Source organism: Triticum dicoccoides, chromosome 7A (genome assembly GCF_002162155.2).
Source record: "Triticum dicoccoides isolate Atlit2015 ecotype Zavitan chromosome 7A, WEW_v2.0, whole genome shotgun sequence".
Taxonomy (NCBI): domain Eukaryota; kingdom Viridiplantae; phylum Streptophyta; class Magnoliopsida; order Poales; family Poaceae; genus Triticum; species Triticum dicoccoides.
This window is the reverse complement of record NC_041392.1, coordinates 656163002-656183688: the sequence shown is the minus strand read 5'-3', so window position 1 is coordinate 656183688 and position 20687 is coordinate 656163002. Positions and strand designations below refer to the sequence as shown.

Here is a 20687-nt window from a genome sequence, read left to right as displayed (position 1 = left end):
GATATCGAGGAGTTTTCCAACAGTGACCATGAGCCTTTTAGCCTGCTCAATATGCTCCTCGGTTATTACCACATCGCCCAGCCCGGGAACGTTAACGGTTTGCCCACAATAATATTGGGCGCGCGTACTCTCATGTGTTATTGGCACAACAAGCGGGGGGATTGATTGCGCCACCTGTTCTCTCAGCTGGGGAACGGTTTTACCGCTCCTTTTGCCAGCTGATTTGCTCGAGCTCGAGCTCGCCTCTTTCTGTAGACGTGCTCGATTTAACTTCCTGAGGTGGCGCTCATAGTCTGTGTCAACAGGCTTGGGAGCTGGTGCTCTAGCCATACGAATGAAGTGGTCAATCTTTTCCTCAGGCACTTTCTCCCTTGGCGGCGGTGGCGGTTTCGGTGCAAAATGGGCCTCCACCTCGGCCTTCGATATGGCCACGTTTTCCTCCTCGGACTTGTCGTAAGGCCTCTGCGGAAGAGCCGCGAGGCTACTTGGACCATATTGAGATCGCTTGCCTCCGCCTGTACCTCCAGTACTACCTCGACTTGTGACTCTACGCACCATAGCTGAGGCGGCTCTCCTCCGTGATTGCTGAGGCGGGCAAGACGGCTGACGTGGCTGAGTTGGAGGAGGAGGAGTGGCCTGAAGTTGTGCCGGACTTGGAGGAGGAGTGGCCTGAAGCTGTGCCGGACTTGGAGGAGGAGTGGCCTGACGCTTTGCCAGACTTGGAGGAGGAGGCGTGGCCTGAAGCTGTGCCGGACTTGGAGGAGGAGTGGCCTGATGCGTTGGTGGACTTGGAGGAGCGGGAGTCTGCTGACTCGGTGGCAGACTGCGACGAGAAGTCGGATGATGCGGTGTCGGTGGCCTTCGAAAGATGACGCAATCATTTCTCCATAGGATGATACGATGGTTGGCCTCTCCTAGTGTGTGCCCTTGAGAATGTAGCTGAGTTCCTGAAGAAGCGAAAAGAGCAATCAGATGCTCTCTTCACCCAAGCCAAAGAAGAGATGGAAGAAGCCAGAAATAAGCTAGCAGAGGCAGAGCAGGCTAGGCATCTCCTGCTATCTAAAATTGTTGTCAATACAAAATTTCCTTCATAATAGCTAGGTTCAAATGTTTATCCAGTCAGCATGCCTGTTGTGATGTCCGTGCATCTACTGATGTGGCACAAAATGTTTTTTCCGGTCATGTAATAACAACAATTACTTTCCAAACAATAACAGACGAAGCATTGGACATGGTATAGTTCATGCGCAAGCCCGACATTGCAAGTTCAACTTCCACATCAAACTCATGTTCACAAATATCTGCACATTCATACATAATGTCCACAACCATGATTCACTTCAAAGCCAAAAAAAAGTGAGGAGAGTTATAAATAAAGAAAAACTTCTACTAGTTCCTGCTACCAGTGCGAGCATAGCAAGTCAAGACCATGCGTAAATTAATTATATTTTAGTCATTTTTTGTGTTCTAAAATGCCTGCCGGCTTGCGGAAGGACGCGTTGCTGGCACATGCACGGATTCAATGAAGGCAGGCGGGCAGTCTTACGCTGGTTGCACGCGGCGAGGAGGCGTGCTCAGCCCGGCCTGCAGCGAGTGCGGCCCTCTTGGCCGGCGCGCCAGTTCAATGCCTGCGCTATGAGAGGTCACGTCCGTGTCAGAGCAATCACTCCCTCCAGTCCTTTTTTGTTTGGGTATAACAAAATCTCATTTTCCATTCACATTTTAGTGGTAGGAGTTGTGCGTGTGTGTCTGTGAGAGAGAGAGAGGAGACGGTAGTCGGGGTTGTCTGATCGGTAAACAAATGAATAATGTCAGTCTGGGATGGAGACGAAAAGGAGACCGCAACAAATGTTGTGTCTACAGGAGAGATAGAGAGAGTAATTTTAGTGGTATGAGTCATATGTAGAGACATATAGGGTGTGTGAGAGAATCCCATAGAGAGAAAGACAAAGTGAAAGACGAGTGGAGACTGTGTGTTTGGCGGTGAAAAAGAAAGCTTAGGTACCGAGTGATACCAGAGAACAGTAGAGACGTGAGAGATAATGAAAACCGTGTAATTTATAATGATAGGGAGAGTGTGAGACTTCTCAAGGGAGACGTCGAGAGACCATGTTTGCGAGGATAGGAGCAACATGAAGTGAGCGTGCGGGTGAGCTGGAGAAAAGAGAGTGATAGCTACCTGAAGGAGCATGCATGCGAGAGAGATGGGCGTGAAAGGAGTGAACAAAAAAGGGATTCAAATATTTGAATTCGAGATGATGATACATGTAATCCATACTCGAACCAAAATTGATCTATCAAACATGCATACTCATATGAATTCACGCACATCTATGTTATTTAATATGTAGATATTACTAATCCATATATTTTAGTAGAACATAATTTGGTTAATTTTTTTCTAATTCAACCTTAAGATTTCGAGATCGTTGTATTTGTAAATCATATTATACATATAAAGGAGCAGAATTCTTTGTTGTGCTTTTGAAAGTATATATAAAAAATGATGTATATAGAATGTAATTCCAATTGAAAATGGATCCCGCCCGAAAAAAATAGAATACAGACGGGATTCGAATTGAGTTGGCACGGTAAACGTGCACTCTACAAAATTTGAACGAAGCGGGGAAAGTCGCAGTGACCGCCCGAAACCAAAATCTATATACATCATTTTTTATATGCTGGATTTCTATAGGTTTCGATAGGGGTAGGTTTGTAATTTCACCCAAACGTGACGTAACCGCCTCTCACCCGGATTCATACACGGTGGGCGCCAAAACACAGTGTGTCCTCGGCCGAAATCGACTCCCTCCCCGATTCATATTCATACACGGTGGGTGTCGTGGGTTTGTCACGGCAGATGTTGATAACCCACAAGTATAGGGGATCGCAACAGTTTTCGATAAGTAAGAGTGTCGAACCCAACGAGGAGCTAAAGGTAGAATAAATATTCCCTCAAGTTCTATCGACCACCGATACAACTCTACGCACACTTGATGTTCGCTTTACCTAGAACAAGTATGAAACTAGAAGTACTTTGTAGGTGTTGTTGGATAGGTTTGCAAGATAATAAAGAGTACGTAAATAAAAAGTAGGGGCTGTTTAGATAAATAAACAATAAAGTAAATATAGCGAGTGTGGAAAAGTGGTGGTAGGAGTTGCGAAATTGCCCCTTAAGGAATTGGCTACTTTACTAGACCGATAGCAAGTATTATGTGGGAGAGGCCACTGCTAGCATGTCATCACTGACTTGGAATTCTATGCACTTATGATTGGAACTATTAGCAAGCATCCGCAACTACTAATGTTCATTAAGGTAAAACCCAACCATAGCATTAAGATATATTGGTCCCCATTCAATCCCGTATGCATCAATTTCTATGCTAGGTTGAAGCTTCTGTCAGTCTTGCCCTCAAATACATAGTCCTATCAACATACAACTAACCCTAGGGTGTGATCCACGCGCGCAATCATATGATGGGCACCAAAGGACAGCAACATAACCACAAGCAAATTAAATCAATCATAGCAATTCATCAACCACCGATAGGACAATGAAAATCTACACAAACATCATAGGATGGCAACACATCATTGGATAATAATATGAAGCATAAAGCACCATCTTCAAGTAGAGGGTACAGCAGGTTGCGGGAGAGTGGACCACTGTAGATAGAGGGGGGAAGGTGATGGAGATGTTGGTGAAGATGGCGGAGGTGTTGGTGTAGATCGCGGTGATGATGGTGGCCCCGGGTGGCACTCCGGTGCCACCGGAAGCGAGGGGGAGAGAGCCCCCCTCCTTCTTCTTCTTCCTTGACCTCCTACCTATATGGGAGAAGGGTTTACCCTCTGGTCCATGGCCTCCATGGCACAGGAGGGGCGAGAGCCCCTCCGAGATTGGATCTGTCTCTCTGTCTCTCTCTGTTTCTGCGTTCTCAGATTCTTCCCTTTCACCGTTTCTTATATTCCCGGAGATCCGTAACTCCGATTGGGCTGAAATTTTAACACGATCTCTATCCGGATATTAGCTTTATTGTGGCGAAAGAAGGGCATCAACCGCCTTACGGGGTGGCCCCGAGGGTCAGGGGCGCGCCTGCCTCCCTGGGGCGCGGCCCCCTACCTCATGGGCCCCTCGAGCATCGTCTCGCGTGGATTTTTATTCCCAAAAATCATGTATATTCCAAAAAAATCTCCATCGGTTTTTATCCCGTTTGGACACCATTTGATATGGATATTCTGCGAAACAAAAAACATGCAACAAACAGGAACTGGCACTGGGCACTGGATCAATATGTTAGTCCCAAAAATAGTATAAAAAGTTGCCAAAAGTATATGAAAGTTGAATAATATTGGCATGGAACAATCAAAAATTATAGATACGATGGAGACGTATCAGATGTCCTTGTGAAAGGACTTAGTCGTGGAGCCATCACTACGGGTTAGCTCAAAGGGGTTAAACCGGACAAGGGGACACGGGGATTTTATACTAGTTCGGCCCCTTCAAGGAAGGTAAAAGCCTACGTCTAGTTGTGGTTGGTATTGCTAGGTTTTCGAAGGCCAGGGAGCGAATCCGCTTTGTCTGGCTCTCGAGTTGTTGTCTGTCCCTCAACTGCGGTCGGGTCGTCCCTTTATGTACATAGGTTGACGCCCACCGGGCTACAGAGTCCCGAAGCCGGATCATAAACATATCCGGTTCGGTCTATATCCTTCCTATCTTATAATACAAGTTACATGACTAGGTCGGTTTACATTTACAGGCTTTAACCCGCCTTTGGGCATTGGGCCTTCGTGAAGCGCCATCATCCTTGCATCTTCATGGGCTTCTAATCTTCAAGGAGTTAACCCGGCTACACAAGGCCGGTTTACATCCAGTAGTAATATCCCCAACATTAGGCCCCAGATTGGTTTGAACTTGTTCACGTCAATCTTCTACATTTAGAAAAATTCTTCCCTCATATCTTCACCTTGATCTTGTAAACCGCTGTGACGTCATACTTCCAGTTTGACGTCATACTTCCAGTTTATGATAAACCGCCCTGACGTCATCTATCTGTTGATGTCGATGATTACCTTCATTTAATATGTATTCAGTCACCGAGGCGACACTTTTATTAATGTATCCATTTTTGGGCTCCTCGATTCTCGCACTTGTTGTTTTGTCGCTTTGCCTTATAAATAGGGGCAGAGGACCCCTTTCTTTTCTTTCTGCTACCCATTCATCTCTTCTTCTTCCTCTCGACGACCCCGCACTCGAGCGCCGCCGTCATCTTTGGACCTCGCCTCGGCTTCGTTGTCGGCCGCTGCATCAACCTATTCGCACCAGACTTCCACAGCGCCCTTCCACTGCTTCCGCGGTCGCAGTAAGTCCTTTCCCCCTTCTTTCCTAGATCCATTAGGGTTTCCTTTCTCTTCGCTGTTCTTGAGGTTCATCAGAGCTTTCGGTGTTGTTCTTCTTTGGCCTTTAGGTGAACACTTCATACCTGACGTACTCCTTGCCGTAGCTAATCTTCTGCTATCACCACAAACCCTTATGCGCAAAGAACTGATCTAGTCCTTCATAAGTTGCTTCGGTTCTTCACCCTTTCTAGATCCACTTATTTTTACTTTTCTGTCTTATCTTAGATCCAAAAATTCCACATACCTCTGTGAAATTTGTTTCTCCTCACACCATCATAGGCGATTTAATTTTGTATAAGCAATCTATACCATTAGCCCTCTGATAAACCGGAAGAGCCTTTTACCTCCATAATTATGTTTCGGTTTAACAGTGTCTGAGTACCCCTGTCGTGGTACTACCTTTTATGCATTATTGCATTGATCTCCGGTTTATGCCATGTCACCTATCAGTGCATATTTTACTCCCTTGCATCTTGTATGTTATCCTGTGTGATTTATAAACCGGCCTTTTGTTTCCAGCTGGTTTGTTCCATGATGGCAAGCAATTCACCGCTTGCAACTGGGCTCGTTCCCGGGTCACAGAGGAACAATTGAATGATATGGTCAGCATTAGCACTTTGGCTAAGAAAACTGAAATCAAATGGCGAGTTCCAGGAATAGAAAATCCTCCAACCCCAAGGCAGGGTGAGGTGGTTGTCTTTGTTGACCACATAGGCCGTGGCTTCAAACCGCCAGGGTCAAAGTTTTACCGAGATGTGCTTGCCATCTTCCAACTTCATCCTCAAGATATTGGTCCCAACTCGGTCTCCAATTTATGCAACTTCCAGGTCTTCTGTGAAGTATATTTACAAGAAGAACCAACCGCCGAGCTATTCCGGGACTTCTTTCATTTAAACTGGCGCACAAAATTTGTAAATGGCCCTAACACTGAACTTGGGGGTGTCTCAATTCAAAAGCGGAAAGATGTTGAATTTCCTCATGCCAAATTGCACAGCAATCCAAAGGAATGGAACCAAACTTGGTTTTATTGCAGAGATACATCCCCTGAAGATGAAAATCCCCTCCCCGGCTTTCGTGATCACAGACTATCCAACACCCATCCAATGCCACAACGCCTGAGCTCTTTAGAAAGGGCGAAATATGCCCCTCAACTCACCAAACTCCGGGCGTTTATGGCGAATGGTTTAATAGGCGTGGACTTTGTGCGCTGTTGGATATCTTGGAGTATCTTGCCACTAAGCCGGCATTCCGGTTTAATGTGTGAATATACCGGTGAGGTTGACGGCCCTCAACGCCATTGCAACCTTCAATTATCTGAGGAAGAAGTCACTGAAGGTGTAAAGAAGATTCTGAATGAATCGGAACTGGCCTGTAGTCAAACCGGTCTGAGTCCCTTCTATGCCAAGAACAAACCGCTTGCTATAAGCATTATACTTCCTTTTCATCAATAATATTTTTAGCTTATGCAACCTGTAATCCTTCTTCTGTGTATGTAGGGTGATGACCCCTTCTGGAAATGGAAAACCGTAGAGAAAGCGGCAAAGCCAATTGGAGATAAAGTGGTCAAGCCATCCCGCCCCAAGAACAAAAACCATAAAACGGACGTCAAAATGGAAAATGGCTGACCGGATCAACATGGAGCTTGATGATGACACTGATGATCCAGAAGTTGAGGTAGAACTTGACTCACTTGGCTCTCTTTTCATGCATCTCATTAACAATGATCTTCCTCAGAAGGACGCAGAAGCTAGTCAAGCTGATGATGTAGAGTTCATTACCCGCCAACACAAAAAACTCGCCAAGCAGTCCGGAAAGTAAGCTTTTTTCATCCTCTCGCTCACTTGGATCCAACATTTATTTTGAAGATTCAACAGCATGAAGCTCGCCGGACAACCCGGCACAGTGGCCAGCAGGTCACTTCAGCCAGTTTATCTGATACCCCAGTTCGGAAGCGCCGGTTTGAGGTCTCTCCTACTTCTGACCATTCTTACCCCAAGGCAGGTTATTTCAGACAGCCTCTTAATTCGTCCGATTCAAATTATCAGGTGACACCTCCTTCATCTTCTGGTGAATCGACAGCAACTCAACTCCCCCCTTTGAAAAATGTGGCTGGGTAAGTTGTAAAAGCCTTTCCTTTCAATGCGTCATAAATCCTTTGAATAGGATGTTAATCCTCTTTTATTCTGTTTGTAGGGCCAAAGCCAGACCCAGTAAGAAAACTCGGGTCACCAATCCGCCCGAAGACCCGGTCGCCAAAGAAGAAGAACCAAGAGGTGAACGGGAACAAACTTGTGAACCAGAAGGCCCTCATCCTGAAGCTACTTCTGATGGCCCGCCCCTTGAAGGTCAAAATACTGATGAGCCCACAGACACTGAGCCTGCCGCGCCCGATCCTGAACCGGCAGAACCAAACCGGGATGGTCCGGTGAAAGATGCTGAAATTCCAATATCACCAACCAAAAACCCTGAAGGCCAAGGAGATGACGTTATTATTACTGGAATAGGCCATAGCTCTCCTGGCCATCCTGTAGTTTTGGCTCAACACAGTTCCAAACAAGAGCAGGCTGCTAGAGAAAAAGGCAAATGGAGCAGTGATTTGGCAAGTTATGCTCATCTCAATGTAGAGGAGCTTCACTCTGGCTTCTTGAATCGCTTGCACGCAAACCAGGATTATGAAGCCGGTTTGGTAAATTTGATGAAGGAGCGATATGAGGTATCTTCTTCCTCCTTTGTATCTTGATTCATAGTCTAAAAATGCTAGCCCAAATAGCCCCCAAGGGCCGGGTTATAATGTGAATCATAACCCAGGTCTTTGTAGCACTTTAAGCCACTGATAAGAACCATATTTACCCTTTAGCAAATAAATAGCTTTCTGCCGGGTATCCCCCAAAGGCCGGTTTAACTCTAGCAAGTTAATCCGGGATTTAATCTATGCATCTGTTTTTGAATCAACATACATTAGCCCCCAAGTGTCAAGGATAATGTTTACATTGTTCTAGAGACTTGTATAAACTGTAGCAATTTAGAGCAAATAGGCATTAGCCCCCAAGTACGAAGTGCATAGCCTGTTATGCGATTTGTACTTAAAATATGTACGTATACTGTCATTTGATATATCTTCAATGTTTGCAGTCTGATTTGAGGAATAAAGAGGCCCGAAACACTGATTTGCAAAACAATGTGAAGTCCCAACAAGAAGAAGCCACCAAAACCAAAGAGGAGCTAACGAAAGCCCTAGCCGCCATGGAAAAACTTAAAGAATCTTTCATCAAAGACCATGCTGAATGGGAGATCGAGAAATCCGGTTTAATAAAGAGTGCTGAAGACGCCAAGGCTGCCTTGAAACCGATTGCGGAGGAACTGGCTGGTTTGAAACGGCAAATTAACGCCATGACTTCTGCAATCTTTGGTCAGTGTGTCCTTTATGTATTCGGTATAACTTTTGGAACCTTATCTTTGACCAGAATGCTGATGTTAAACCGTGACAGGCACCCGGATTGCTCATCTTGGAACAGATATGCGCATGAAGCTCAAAGCGGCATATACATTGGTTGAACAGCTGTGCTCTGGGTCTCAGCGGGCTATTTGCACGGCAGCTTACAACAAACCGGCCCCAACTTTGATTAAAGAGACGCTTGAGAAGTTGGCCATGTTACCAGCCCGTATTGCCGAATTGAAGAGGGCAGCTGCCAGGTCTGGAGCTTTAACCACACTTATTCGATCCAAAGCCTGGATTCCAGACCTTGAAGCGGATGATATCATTAAAGGATATCCAGGTGTGAAGGAAGACAGTTCAAACTTTGATGAATTGAACCACCATGGCTGCATCACACTTGCTGACTGGCTCTGCCTCCACCCATTTAGTGAATTTATCAACTGCTACTAACAGGTGGGTCTTTTTGTCCTTAGATCGCTTGAAGGGTCCAACCATATCAAGACCCCAAGTTGCAAACGGCCACGTAATTGGAATCATCTGCAACTGTTGAGCCGGAACATGCGCCCGGCGGGCGAATTTTTGACACCCGTCAGACCTCTTGACTAAATCTTCCGCATCAGCATGCGCCGTCAACCAGTAAAAACCGTGGCGAAAAGCTTTAGCAACCAAAGACTTTGAACCGGCATGGTGAGCGCAGTCCCCTTCATGGATTTCTCGCAAAATCTCACAACCTTCTTGAGGAGAAACACAACACTGAATTGCTCCTGAAACGCTGTAACGATGTAACTCCCCGTTGAGTATGGTCATGGACTTGGAACGCCGGATTATCTGTCGGGCCAATGTTCCATCGTCTGGTAACTCACCCCGGTTCATGTAAGCCAGATATGGGATTGTCCAATCCGGTATGGCATGCAGAGCTGCCACCAACTGAGCCTCCGGATCAGGAATAGCCAAATCTTCTTCGGTTGGCATCTTGTCTGACGGATTATGCAACACATCAAGAAAGACATTGGGCAGGACCGGTTTACGCTGGGAACCAAGACGACTTAAAGCGTCCGCCACTTCATTCTTCCGCCGGTCTATTGGTCCACCTGATAACCCTTAAAGTGACCAGCCACTATGTCCACCTCTCGCCGATATGCAGCCATGAGTAGGTCCTTAGAATCCCAAGTGCCAGACACATGCTGAGCCACTAGATCTGAATCGCCAAAGCACTTAACCCGGCTCAAATTCATCTCCTTAGCCATCCGAAGACCGTGGAGCAAAGCCTCATATTCAGCTACATTGTTAGTACAAGGGGACAATAAACGGAGGACATAACAAAACTTGTCACCTCGTGGGGAAGTTAGTATGACTCCAGCCCCCGAGCCCTCCAACTGTCTGGATCCATCAAAATGAATAGTCCAATATGTATTGTCTGGTTTCTCTTCAGGTTCCTGTAACTCCGTCCAATCATTGATGAAGTCCACGAGTGCCTGGGATTTGATTCCTGTACGGGGTATATATTTGAGCCCATGAGGTCCAAGCTCAATAGCCCACTTGGCAATCCGGCCAGTTGCTTCTCTGTTTTGAATGATATTGCCCAGGGGAGCTGAACTGACCACTGTGATGGGATGGCCCTAAAAATATTGTTTAAGCTTCCGGCTTGCCACAAACACTCCGTACACCAGCTTCTGCCAATGCGAATACCTCTGCTTTGACTCAATGAGCACCTCGCTGATATAATAAACCGGCCGTTGAACCGGATATTCCTTGCCAAGATCCTTGCGCTCTACCACAATAGCTACGCTAATAGCCCGGGCATTAGCAGCCACATATAGTAATAACGGCTCCTTACCGATCGGCGCTGCAAGCACGGGCGGTTCAGCTAGCTGCCTCTTCAGATCCTCGAATGCTTTATCAGCTGCCTCGCTCCAGACATAGTTATATGTTTTCTTGAGCATCGGATATAAAGGGATGGCCTTCTCTCCAAGGCGGCTGATAAACCGGCTCAAGGCTGTAATCCGGTCGGCCAGACGTTGAACATCGTTGATACACGCCGGTTTAGCCAAGGATGTAATTGCCACAATCTTTTCTGGATTAGCCTCATTGCCTCTATTTGACACCAGAAAACCCAAGAGCTTGCCTGTCGGGACACCAAAGACACACTTCTCCGGATTGAGCATCATCTAGTAAACCCGGAGATTGTCAAAGGTTTCCCTCAAATCATCTATCAATGTCTCCTCCTTTCTGGACTTTACCACAATATCATCCACATATGCATGAACATTGCACCCAATTTGATTATGAAGGCAATTCTGAACACATCGCTGGTAAGTTGCCTAGGCACTCTTGAGTCCAAAAGGCATGGAAACATAGCAGAAGGCTCCAAAGGGAGTTATAAAAGCTGTCTTCTCCTGGTCCTTAACTGCCATCATGATCTAATGATAACCAGAATAAGCATCCAGAAAACACAAACGGTCACAACCTACAGTCGCATCAATTATCTAATCAATGCGAGGGAGGGCAAAGGGGTCTACAGGGCAAGCTTTGTTTAAATCTGTGTAATCCACACACATACGCCAAGTGCCGTTTTTCTTAAGAACCAGCACCGGATTAGCCAACCACTCTGGATAAAAGACCTCTACAATAAACCCTGCGGCCAACAGACAGGCTACCTCTTCACCTATAGCCTTACGCCTTTCTTCATTGAAGCGGTGGAGAAACTGCCGGACCGGTTTAAACTTAGGATCAATGTTGAGTGTGTGCTCAGCGAGTTCCCTCGGTACACCTGGCATGTCAGAAGGTTTCCATGCAAAGATGTCCTGATTCTCACGGATGAACTCGATGAGCGTGCTTTCCTATTTGGGATCCAGGTTCGCGCTGATGCTGAACTGTTTGGATGAATCACCAGGAACAAAGTCAACCATCTTAGTATCTGTGGCCGATTTAAACTTCAATGCCGGATCGTGTTCCGTAGTTGGCTTTTTCAAAGAAGTTATGTCTGCCGGATCAACTTGCTCCTTATAGAATTTCAGCTCCTCCGTGGCACAAACCGACTCAGCATAAGCCGCATCACCTTCCTCACATTCCAAAGCGATCTTTCTGCTTCCATGTACTGTGATAGTCCCCTTATGACCTGGCATTTTAAGCCGTAGATAAACATAGCATGGCCTTGCCATGAACTTAGCATAAGCCGGTCGTCCAAACAAGGCGTGGTACGGACTTTTGATCTTTACCACCTCAAACATCAATGTTTCTGACCTTGAATCATAATCATCTCCAAAAGCTACCTCTAAGGCTATCTTGCCAATAGGATATGCGGACTTACCAGGCACCACCCCATGAAAGACCGTATTTGACGGTTTAAGATTCTTATCTGTCAACCCCATACGGCGAAATGTGTCATAATATAGAATGTTGATACTACTTCCCCCATCCATGAGCACTTTAGTAAACTTGTAACCCCCAACTTGCGGGGCTACCACCAGGGCCAAGTGACCCGGATTATCAACCCGGGGTGGGTGATCATCTCTACTCCATAAAATGGGTTGCTCAGGCCAGCGTAAAATACTGAGGTATTGCCGGTTCAACAGAGTTTACCACCCTTTTGTGAAGCTTCTGATCACGCTTACACAAACTAGTAGTGAAAACATGATATTGCCTGCTATTTAGCTGCTTGGGATTGCTCTGGTAACCCGACTGCTGTTGTTCCTGCTAATTCCCCTGATGGTTGTAACCTCCCTGGTTGCCTTGGTGCCCTTGATTGATGTGTTCGGTTTGGTTGCCTTGAAACCCTGAACCGGAACCACCACCGCCGTAACCCGGCCCGTGGAAACCACCTGCTGAACCGCCAGACGGGCCATTATCATACTGGAACATATTGGAATTCTTGAAATCCCGCATGATATAGCAGTCCTTCCAAAGATGCGATGCCGGCTTCTCCTTTTATCCATGCTTTGGACAGGGCTGATTTAACAGGCGCTCCAAATTGGGGCCTGAACCTCCATCCCTCTGGGGCTGTTTGCCCTTACAGCGCTGGCCATTCTCCTGAGCATTGGTATTAGCCAGAAAGTCCAAGCTGCTGTCGACCTTACGCTTACCGCTGTTCCCATGGCCTGCCGGATTATGCTGCTGGCCCTTAGCGTTGCCGTTCTTTTTCCCTTTCTCCGGTTTGTCCTCCTCTGAATCCGGGTCCTTGGTATTATCTGAATCGGCGTATTTAACCAAAGCGGACATGAGCGTTGACATATCATTGCAGTGACGTTTGAGCCTTCCTAATTTCTATTTGAGCGGCTTGAAACGGCAATTGCCCTCTAATGTTAACACTGCGGTGTCTGCATTGATACGATCTGATGAGTGCAAAATCGCTAAGACCCGTTTAACCCAATGGGTCGTGGACTCCCCTTACTCTTGGACCCAAGCGGCCAGATCCACGATTGACATTGGTTGCTTACAAGTATCTTTGAAATTCTGGATAAACCGGTGCTTCAATTCGGCCCATGATCCGACAGAGTTAGTTGGCAAGCTCTTCAACCAAGTACGAGCTGTTCCTTCCAAAATCATGGTGAAATATTTGGCACATACTGCCTCATCCACATCTAACATCTCCATTTCCATCTCATAGCTCTCCACCCACGCCTCTGGCTGCAAATCAGCGGCGTAATTTGGTACCTTACGAGGTCCCTTGAAGTCCTTGGGCAGTCTCACATTACGCAAAGCGGGGGTGAGACACGGCACCCCTAAGGAACTGAACACCACACCTGGCTCTACTGAAGTCATAGGGTGAACCGAAGTATGTTGTCGTGCTCCGTGTCGAGCTGCCAACTCGGCCTCCCGACGTGCGCGGCCGTGGTCCACAACATCCTGCGCATTAGCGCCTCCCCCTGCCGGGTTGTTTCCTCGCGGTGAATTTCGGCGACGTGCACTGCTGGACACAGCCGGTTCGTCCTCCACGTGTCTGCTATAGCTTCGGCTTGGACGGGGAGTGGAATGAATCCTCTCACGACTATGCGAATATGCCTACTATTGATTTAGCGCTGTTTGAAGGAGATCCCTGGCCCGACGTGCTTCCACCGCAACTGGTGACTCGCCGTCGGTTGGGAGGGCTTCCAGGCGTGAAGCGGCAGCCACAATATTGTCCAATGGGTTGGAATAATGCCCGGGAGGTGTTGGTACATACTGTGGCACAACGTTGTTCTGGCGAGGCGGGTCCATCGTGCGCGGTTGAACCAGCGCTCCTGTTCCCGGTGCCTCCGCCCGGTTTAGCATGGGTTGGTTACCAGCTCCTGCTCCAGGTGTGTTGAAGAGATTCTGCGGCTCATAAACCAATGGGAGATGCGATCGGTACCTTCTTCTCATGACTTCCTCTGAAACATTCTGATCCAGCCTAATCCCGTACGCCTGTGCTTCCAATTCAGCCCGCTCTGTAGCCATCCTAGCGTTCTCTGTCGCCAGGTCCGCTTTAGCCTGAGCTATCTGATCCTTCACCTTTGCAATCTCCGCATTGTGCTGATCCCTGGCTACTGCATCCACCTCTGCGGCCATCAACGTTGCCAAAGCGTCGAATAAATCAGACAGGACTTGGGCTGGAGGCGGCGCTGAGCTTCCTGCCCCTGCCGGTGTAGCCGTTGTTGAACCGGAGAGCATTGCTGCGGCGGTTGATGAATGAGGCGCTGATTGTGTGCCGGCCATGAAGATGGCGGCCCGGTTTGGCAGATCAGGAGAATCCGGAATACTGTTGCCCTCGGATCCTCCATCAATCCGGTTGTCCTGCAACTGATACAGCGATTCGGTCTCTCCAGAAGACTCATCATCAGAACAGACCACGGTCTCTCCATCGGACACCGGCCCGTCCTCGTATCTCGATCCATGGATGACACCTACAAAAACATGCCTTGCCTCGGGCTGAACCGGTGAAGAACTTGCACGCCGAGCCGTTTCAATGATGTCGGTGCAGATGTCTGGCTTAGGGGCCAGTTCACCGATCTTGCCGATGAAGACGTGAATCCCACCGAAGGAGACCCGGTACCCGTACTCGATTAAATCGGCCTCGGGACCCCATCCTGCATTGTCAATGTAGAGCTTGCCGCGATGACTCTTCGTCATCCGGCCCACAGCGTATCCCTTAAGTCCATCAAAGCTGCCCTTCAAGAACTCAAAACCATCATGCGATAGCCCCACGATGGGCGCTAGCTGTCATGGGTTTGTCACGGCAGATGTCCTTGTGAAAGGACTTAGTCGTGGAGCCATCGCTACGGGTTAGCTCAAAGGGGTTAAACCGGACAAGTCTCATGTGCTAAATTTAGAAGACATTGAATTGAAAAACCTTGTTATGCACTGGTCTCATTCCCAGGATGAGGTACTGTCTATGAAATCACATGACAATTTGAACTTCTACTTTTCCGCATGTGCCTTACAGGTCATATTTGCAGGAAATCTGCTTGAAGAAGAATTCCGGTTTGACAAGAAAGACAGGATATCGCAAATATGCTGCCCGCTGCTTTGCTCTTGTTAGTACATGTTGTCATGTATCACTGTACTTGCATACATACTTGGTTCATTATGTGACAGCAGTATGCATGATAGCTTGCTTATCAATTGTTCGCTCCAAATTATCTGATCTGTATGAATGGTTACATTAGTGTAGAATATATCCAATGCCAATGTTTTTTTAGCTCTGCATTGTTCTTGTAAGTACATGTTGTCCTTTATTAGTGTACTTATAATGACAGGTAGTTGTTCATGTACCATCACTCTGTAGCTTATTTTCCTTTGCCCTCCATTTTCTACACATCAGATCTATATTTACTCTTACCATAAGGTTGGTACTGAAGAAGTTTAGCTGTGCATTGCTCTTGGCTGTACCTTTTGCCTGTATCGATGCACTTACATTTATAGCTACTTGGTTATGTAGCATCACTCTTCATCTTATCTTAAATGTTCTCCATTTTTTCGTATATTATCACATCTATATTTACTCTTAACAAAATGTAGAATAAAGGCAATGCTTTTGAAGAAGATTCTGTGGTAAACTTCTTGAATTGCCCCCCCCCCCATTAGCATGGACAAGGCCATTATAGAGCCTGTCTTCACCAATAATGTAAGTTTGTCCATCTCAAGCCTTCAAACTTTGTTGTATATATTTGGTTAGGCATGACTGCAATAGTTGTTTATTTTTGGTGTTTGCATCAAATTGCTTGTTTAAAGTTTATTATATGTAGTTCATAAACAAAAGTTCGTCCTTTCTCAATTTAAGTTTTCAGTTGTACAACCAAGTTCCTTCTTCATACCATGTAAATTAAACTATACAGAGCAGGTGATCTTCTTTTGCACTGCATGTATGCTTCTGTTCTTCATCTGTAATCCAGTGGTGTGGTGAACCTACCCACTACAGCACAATGTCATATTCTGCAATGTCTTAACTATGAAAAATGTCATATCATTCTACTATTATTTAAACCGTCTCTTTATTTGCCAATCTAAAATGGTATAAATTGACAGCACACTAACCATTGATACTTATGAGTTCTTGATCTGTAGTCCAGTGGTGTCGTGAAGCTGCCAACTCCTTCACAATGTCATTTCCTGCCATGTCTTGACCTGAACAATACCATATTGTGTTAATGCAAATTTAAACGGTGTCACTTTATTCGTTAGTAAGAAATGTGATGAATTGTCAGCATTGATACTTTTATATGCAAAACCTATCCTCTGTCTGCTTGTTTATATTTTAGAGTGAGGAAGATATAAGTGTTGAACAAGCGCAGTCTCATCATCTTGCTCAGCTGCTTGCGCTGCAGCTCCCCAGCAGGGCTAACCTTTCTTGAACTATATTGAAGTGTTGTTGGTTTTGTATATTATTTTGTCGGCCTGTTTATTTGCACTGGTGGCGATCTTTGATGCCCAGTGTATGTAAGCTGTTGTCTACTTGTGCTTTATTATCATAGTGGAAAACTTTAAGCCCAGTGGATGTAATATGTCGTGATTTCTTTATTGTATAGTATAGGTTTTTTCTTATTCACGATGCTGCAGTTATTTTACTATATATATATCCTGTCTTCGCCGTAAACTGGCCAAACCATAAAATTATGGTACATAATCGGGCCATCATGCAATCACAATGTAGGTTGGGCCTGAAACGTGCTGATCAGCTCACGGGCCAGTAGCAGCCCGAAATGAACCCCGGCCCATGATTGTGCGAATCAAATCACGGGCTTTTAATAGGCTGAAAAATTGTCTCGGTCCTTGTTTGGCCCAATCAAATATCGGCTGCGAGCAGGCCGGATGCAAACCGGGCCGTAGTTAGGCCCAACTATATGACGGGCTTTTAACAGGCTGAAATTAATATAGGGCCGAAATGTTAAACGGGCCCTTAACAGGCCAAAACTAATATCAGGACGAATTACTAAGTGGGCCTTTAGCAAGTGGGCCCAAAAGCATAGTGCTAGTTGACTGGCCGAATCTGATATGGGCCATAATTAGGCCCAAAACCTCTTAAAGGGCCGGACCTGATATGGGCCATAATTTGGCCCAGAACGTGGTATGCTTTTAATGGGCCGGATCTCATATGGGCCACTATTAGGCCCGGAGCGTGGCAGGCCATTAATAGACCGTATCAAATATGGGCCGGCATTTGGCCCAAAACATGGTAGCTAGTTAACGGGCCGGCCTACTAGGGTCCTCAAAATCTTGTGGGCCTACAGCTGGGCCGGCCCATTAATGTCGGCGAAATCTCGTGGGCCTTTATCTGGGCCGGCCCATTACGATCCGCAAGAATTTTGTGGGCCTTTACCTGGGCCGGCCTATTATGGCACACAAAAATCTTGTGAGCCTTTACCTGGGCCGGCCCATTATGGCCCACGAAATCTTGTGGGCCTTTACCTGGGCCAGCCCATTATGGTCCGCAAAATCTCATGGGCCTTTAGCTGGGCCGGCCCATTATGGTCCGCAAAATCTTGTGGGCCTTTAGTTGGGCCGGCCCATTTAAACTTGTTGGTCCGTGCCACGTGTCAACGTATCATAGGCGCCTTCTGTCCAGTGAGTGGATGACATCTGTCCCGACGATGAGCTGACACGTGTTTCCTCTGGCCAATGATGATTTTACACGTGGAAAATCCCCATTGGTCGGGGCTGTTAATGGGTTATCGGATCCAAAACCAGGCCCGATAGCTTAACGGCGTTCCGTTACGATGGATGCCATGAGTCGGTCACCCTTCAAGAAAGCACTTCTGTGACGCGCGATTTATCATCATGGAAGTGGACACTTCCATGATGATAATTTTGGTAATGTCATGGAACACTTCTACGACAGCATAGGTATGACTATCTTGATTCTGTCATAAATTTGTCATGAATGTACATGCATGACAAAAAAGCGACCTACTGTGACAAACACGTATCATCAGGGAAGTGTATTTTTTTTGTAGTGGTGGCCTCATCCTGAACCAGCTTCCATCGGCGACGCCGCCAAGCCCGAGCGATGATGCCGCCGAGACTCCCCGCAGCACAGAAGCCACGCCGACGCCACCCAGCACAGAGACCCCGCCAAGCCCGCGCACGCCGACTCCACCGACGCCGGAGGCCGACCTCGCCGTCTGATGCGCACACGTGTCCTTTCTGCTTTTTGTACACCGAACTTTTCATTCGATTGCCGAACTTGTGGCCGCTTGATTGCCTAATTTATGGTGTCTATTTTATGAGTAGGAATAAGACTACGTTTGAATTTGCCGCAGTTGGGGGCGGCGCCTGGGGGTGTGGCTGGGAGCTAGGTCGCCCCAGGGGCCAATCTAACGCCGGTTCGTCCCCAGACCACTCTTTTTCGGCGCTTTGGGGGACTGAACGGCTGGAGATGCTCTAACTATGCTCACGCACCGCACCAACGGCGTGAGCACGGCGTCCAACTCAAACGGCCACCAACCAGCCAAACCCACAATAGCACCAAACGATGTCACCTTTGGAATCTCCTCCCCATATCCTGGCTTTCTTGCGTGGTGGGGGACGGACTCCGCGACCACCTCTCCCTCCTCTTCCTATCCGCCCTGCGGCCGGTGCCGTAGCGCTTCTTCCTTCTCTCCCTCCCGTCCCAGCCGTCCATAAATTCCAGCCCCTCCCGTCTCTCCTCCACACATCCGATACAATCCAGTCCCCCCTCCGATCTCACCGGGAAATCTCCTCCGATCAAAGCGAAGCCAAGGCTCTCTCCTCATCCTCAAGGTATGCGAGTCTCCGATTTCTCCGCCGTCCCCTAATGTTCATGCTCTGTGATCATTGTTAGGATCGATTATTATTCCTGGTTCCCCTCGATTCCTATCAGTAGTTTGGAGTAGATCTTATTGCGGCTGGTTTTGTTAGTCGAGGTTGGTTAGGCTCGATTGTAGTTGAATCTCTCCCGATTTTGCCTGGATTTTCGAGTGGATCTTCCGATTGGGATGCAATTGCTGTTGTTTTGGTCTATATATCTATGTATTAGTAGTCAGCTAATTCTGCTAGTTGTTGATAAATCGTCGGGGTATTCTCGTAGATTCCTGATGTTGTTGCCCTCATATTGGCACATATGCCTGATCTGCAAGGGATACACCTGAATTTGGTAACTTAGTCGTTTGGCCTTTAGCTATTTGTTAGCGTAGTCATTCGATTCAACTCTTATATACATGTGGGTGCAAACATACTACAGTTGATTCTTCCATGACTTAACTAGCTTGTTCTGAAATTAACCACTTTGTTCTGTAAAACTAGACTATATACTGCAGATTTCCCTTGTACAGTGCCTTACTCTGCTATGTTTTGTATTTACAGATGCAGATCTTTGTGAAGAGCCTCACCGGCAAGACCATCACCCTCGAGGTCGAGTCCTCGGACACCATCCACAACGTCAAGGCTAAGATCCAGGACAAGGAGGGCATCCCTCCGGACCAGCAGCGTCTCATCTTTGCTGGCAAGCAGCTCGAGGATGGCTGCACCCTGGCTGACTACGACATCCAGAAGGAGTCCACCCTCCACTTGGTGCTAAGGCTCCGTGGTGGCATGCAGATCTTTGTGAAGACCCTCACCGACAAGACCATCACCTTAGGGGTTGATGTCACGACCCTCATCGGATCGGACCAGAAGAGGTAGAGGGAGATCAGGGAAGAGAAAGGGGATCGAGGTAGACGAAGGACAGGTGAGGGACTTGTTCAGCAAGAGAGAGAGTACAGAGTTAAACTGAATTTCATAATACCAGCTGACCCCGGCCTCTGGCCTCACGCACACATATAACCCTGATAGTCCTGGGGCCCACCGGACATACACACTCACCTAACTGAAGACTAGTCTTCATCCTCTGCACATGGGCCCTTGTTGCTCTCCTCCCGTAGTCGCACCAGAGGTGCCTTGCTGTCCGTTGTCTCGCCTGTAGGTGCAGCAGGAGAGGGGGGCGTGACATTTGCCCCTCCTTGGAAAGGAGCTCCCGCGACGAGATCCATGTCCGGGAAACGCTGTTGCAGGACATTGTAGTTCTCGCACGTTGTGCTCGTCGGCGACAAGGTGTGCCGGTGAACCAGGACCTACGGAATCGCCGTGTTTCCCTTCTTTACCAGACGGCACTCCAAGATGGCTTGCAGCACCAAATCTCCAATTGTGAGATCAGGTGGAGACGATAGCTGATTAAAGACTGGAGAGTAGTCCGCCGTGAATGGCTTGAGCTGTGACACATGGAAAACAGGGTGAATTTTGCTTTCCGGTGGCAATTTGAGCTTGTAGGCTGTCAGTCCCACCCGACTGATGATCTTGAGGGGCCAAAGAACTTATAAGCAAGTTTGGGGCATGGTCGGCTGACGACGGAGGACTGCACATACGGCTGCAATTTCAAAAGGACTTGCTCCCCCACTGTGAATTC

General features: G+C 47.3%; 1 protein-coding gene across 1 annotated transcript; it reads left to right on the top strand.

The window, feature by feature from the left end:
- The first annotated feature begins 18920 nt into the window (after window positions 1-18920).
- LOC119328662 (ubiquitin-like) lies at window positions 18921-20357 on the top strand. Its single transcript, XM_037601643.1, has 2 exons — window positions 18921-19027; window positions 19610-20357. The coding sequence occupies exon 2, from the start codon at window positions 19610-19612 to the stop codon at window positions 19925-19927; it is 318 nt and encodes a 105-aa protein (XP_037457540.1). The 5' UTR covers window positions 18921-19027; the 3' UTR covers window positions 19928-20357.
- The last annotated feature ends 330 nt before the right edge of the window (window positions 20358-20687 follow it).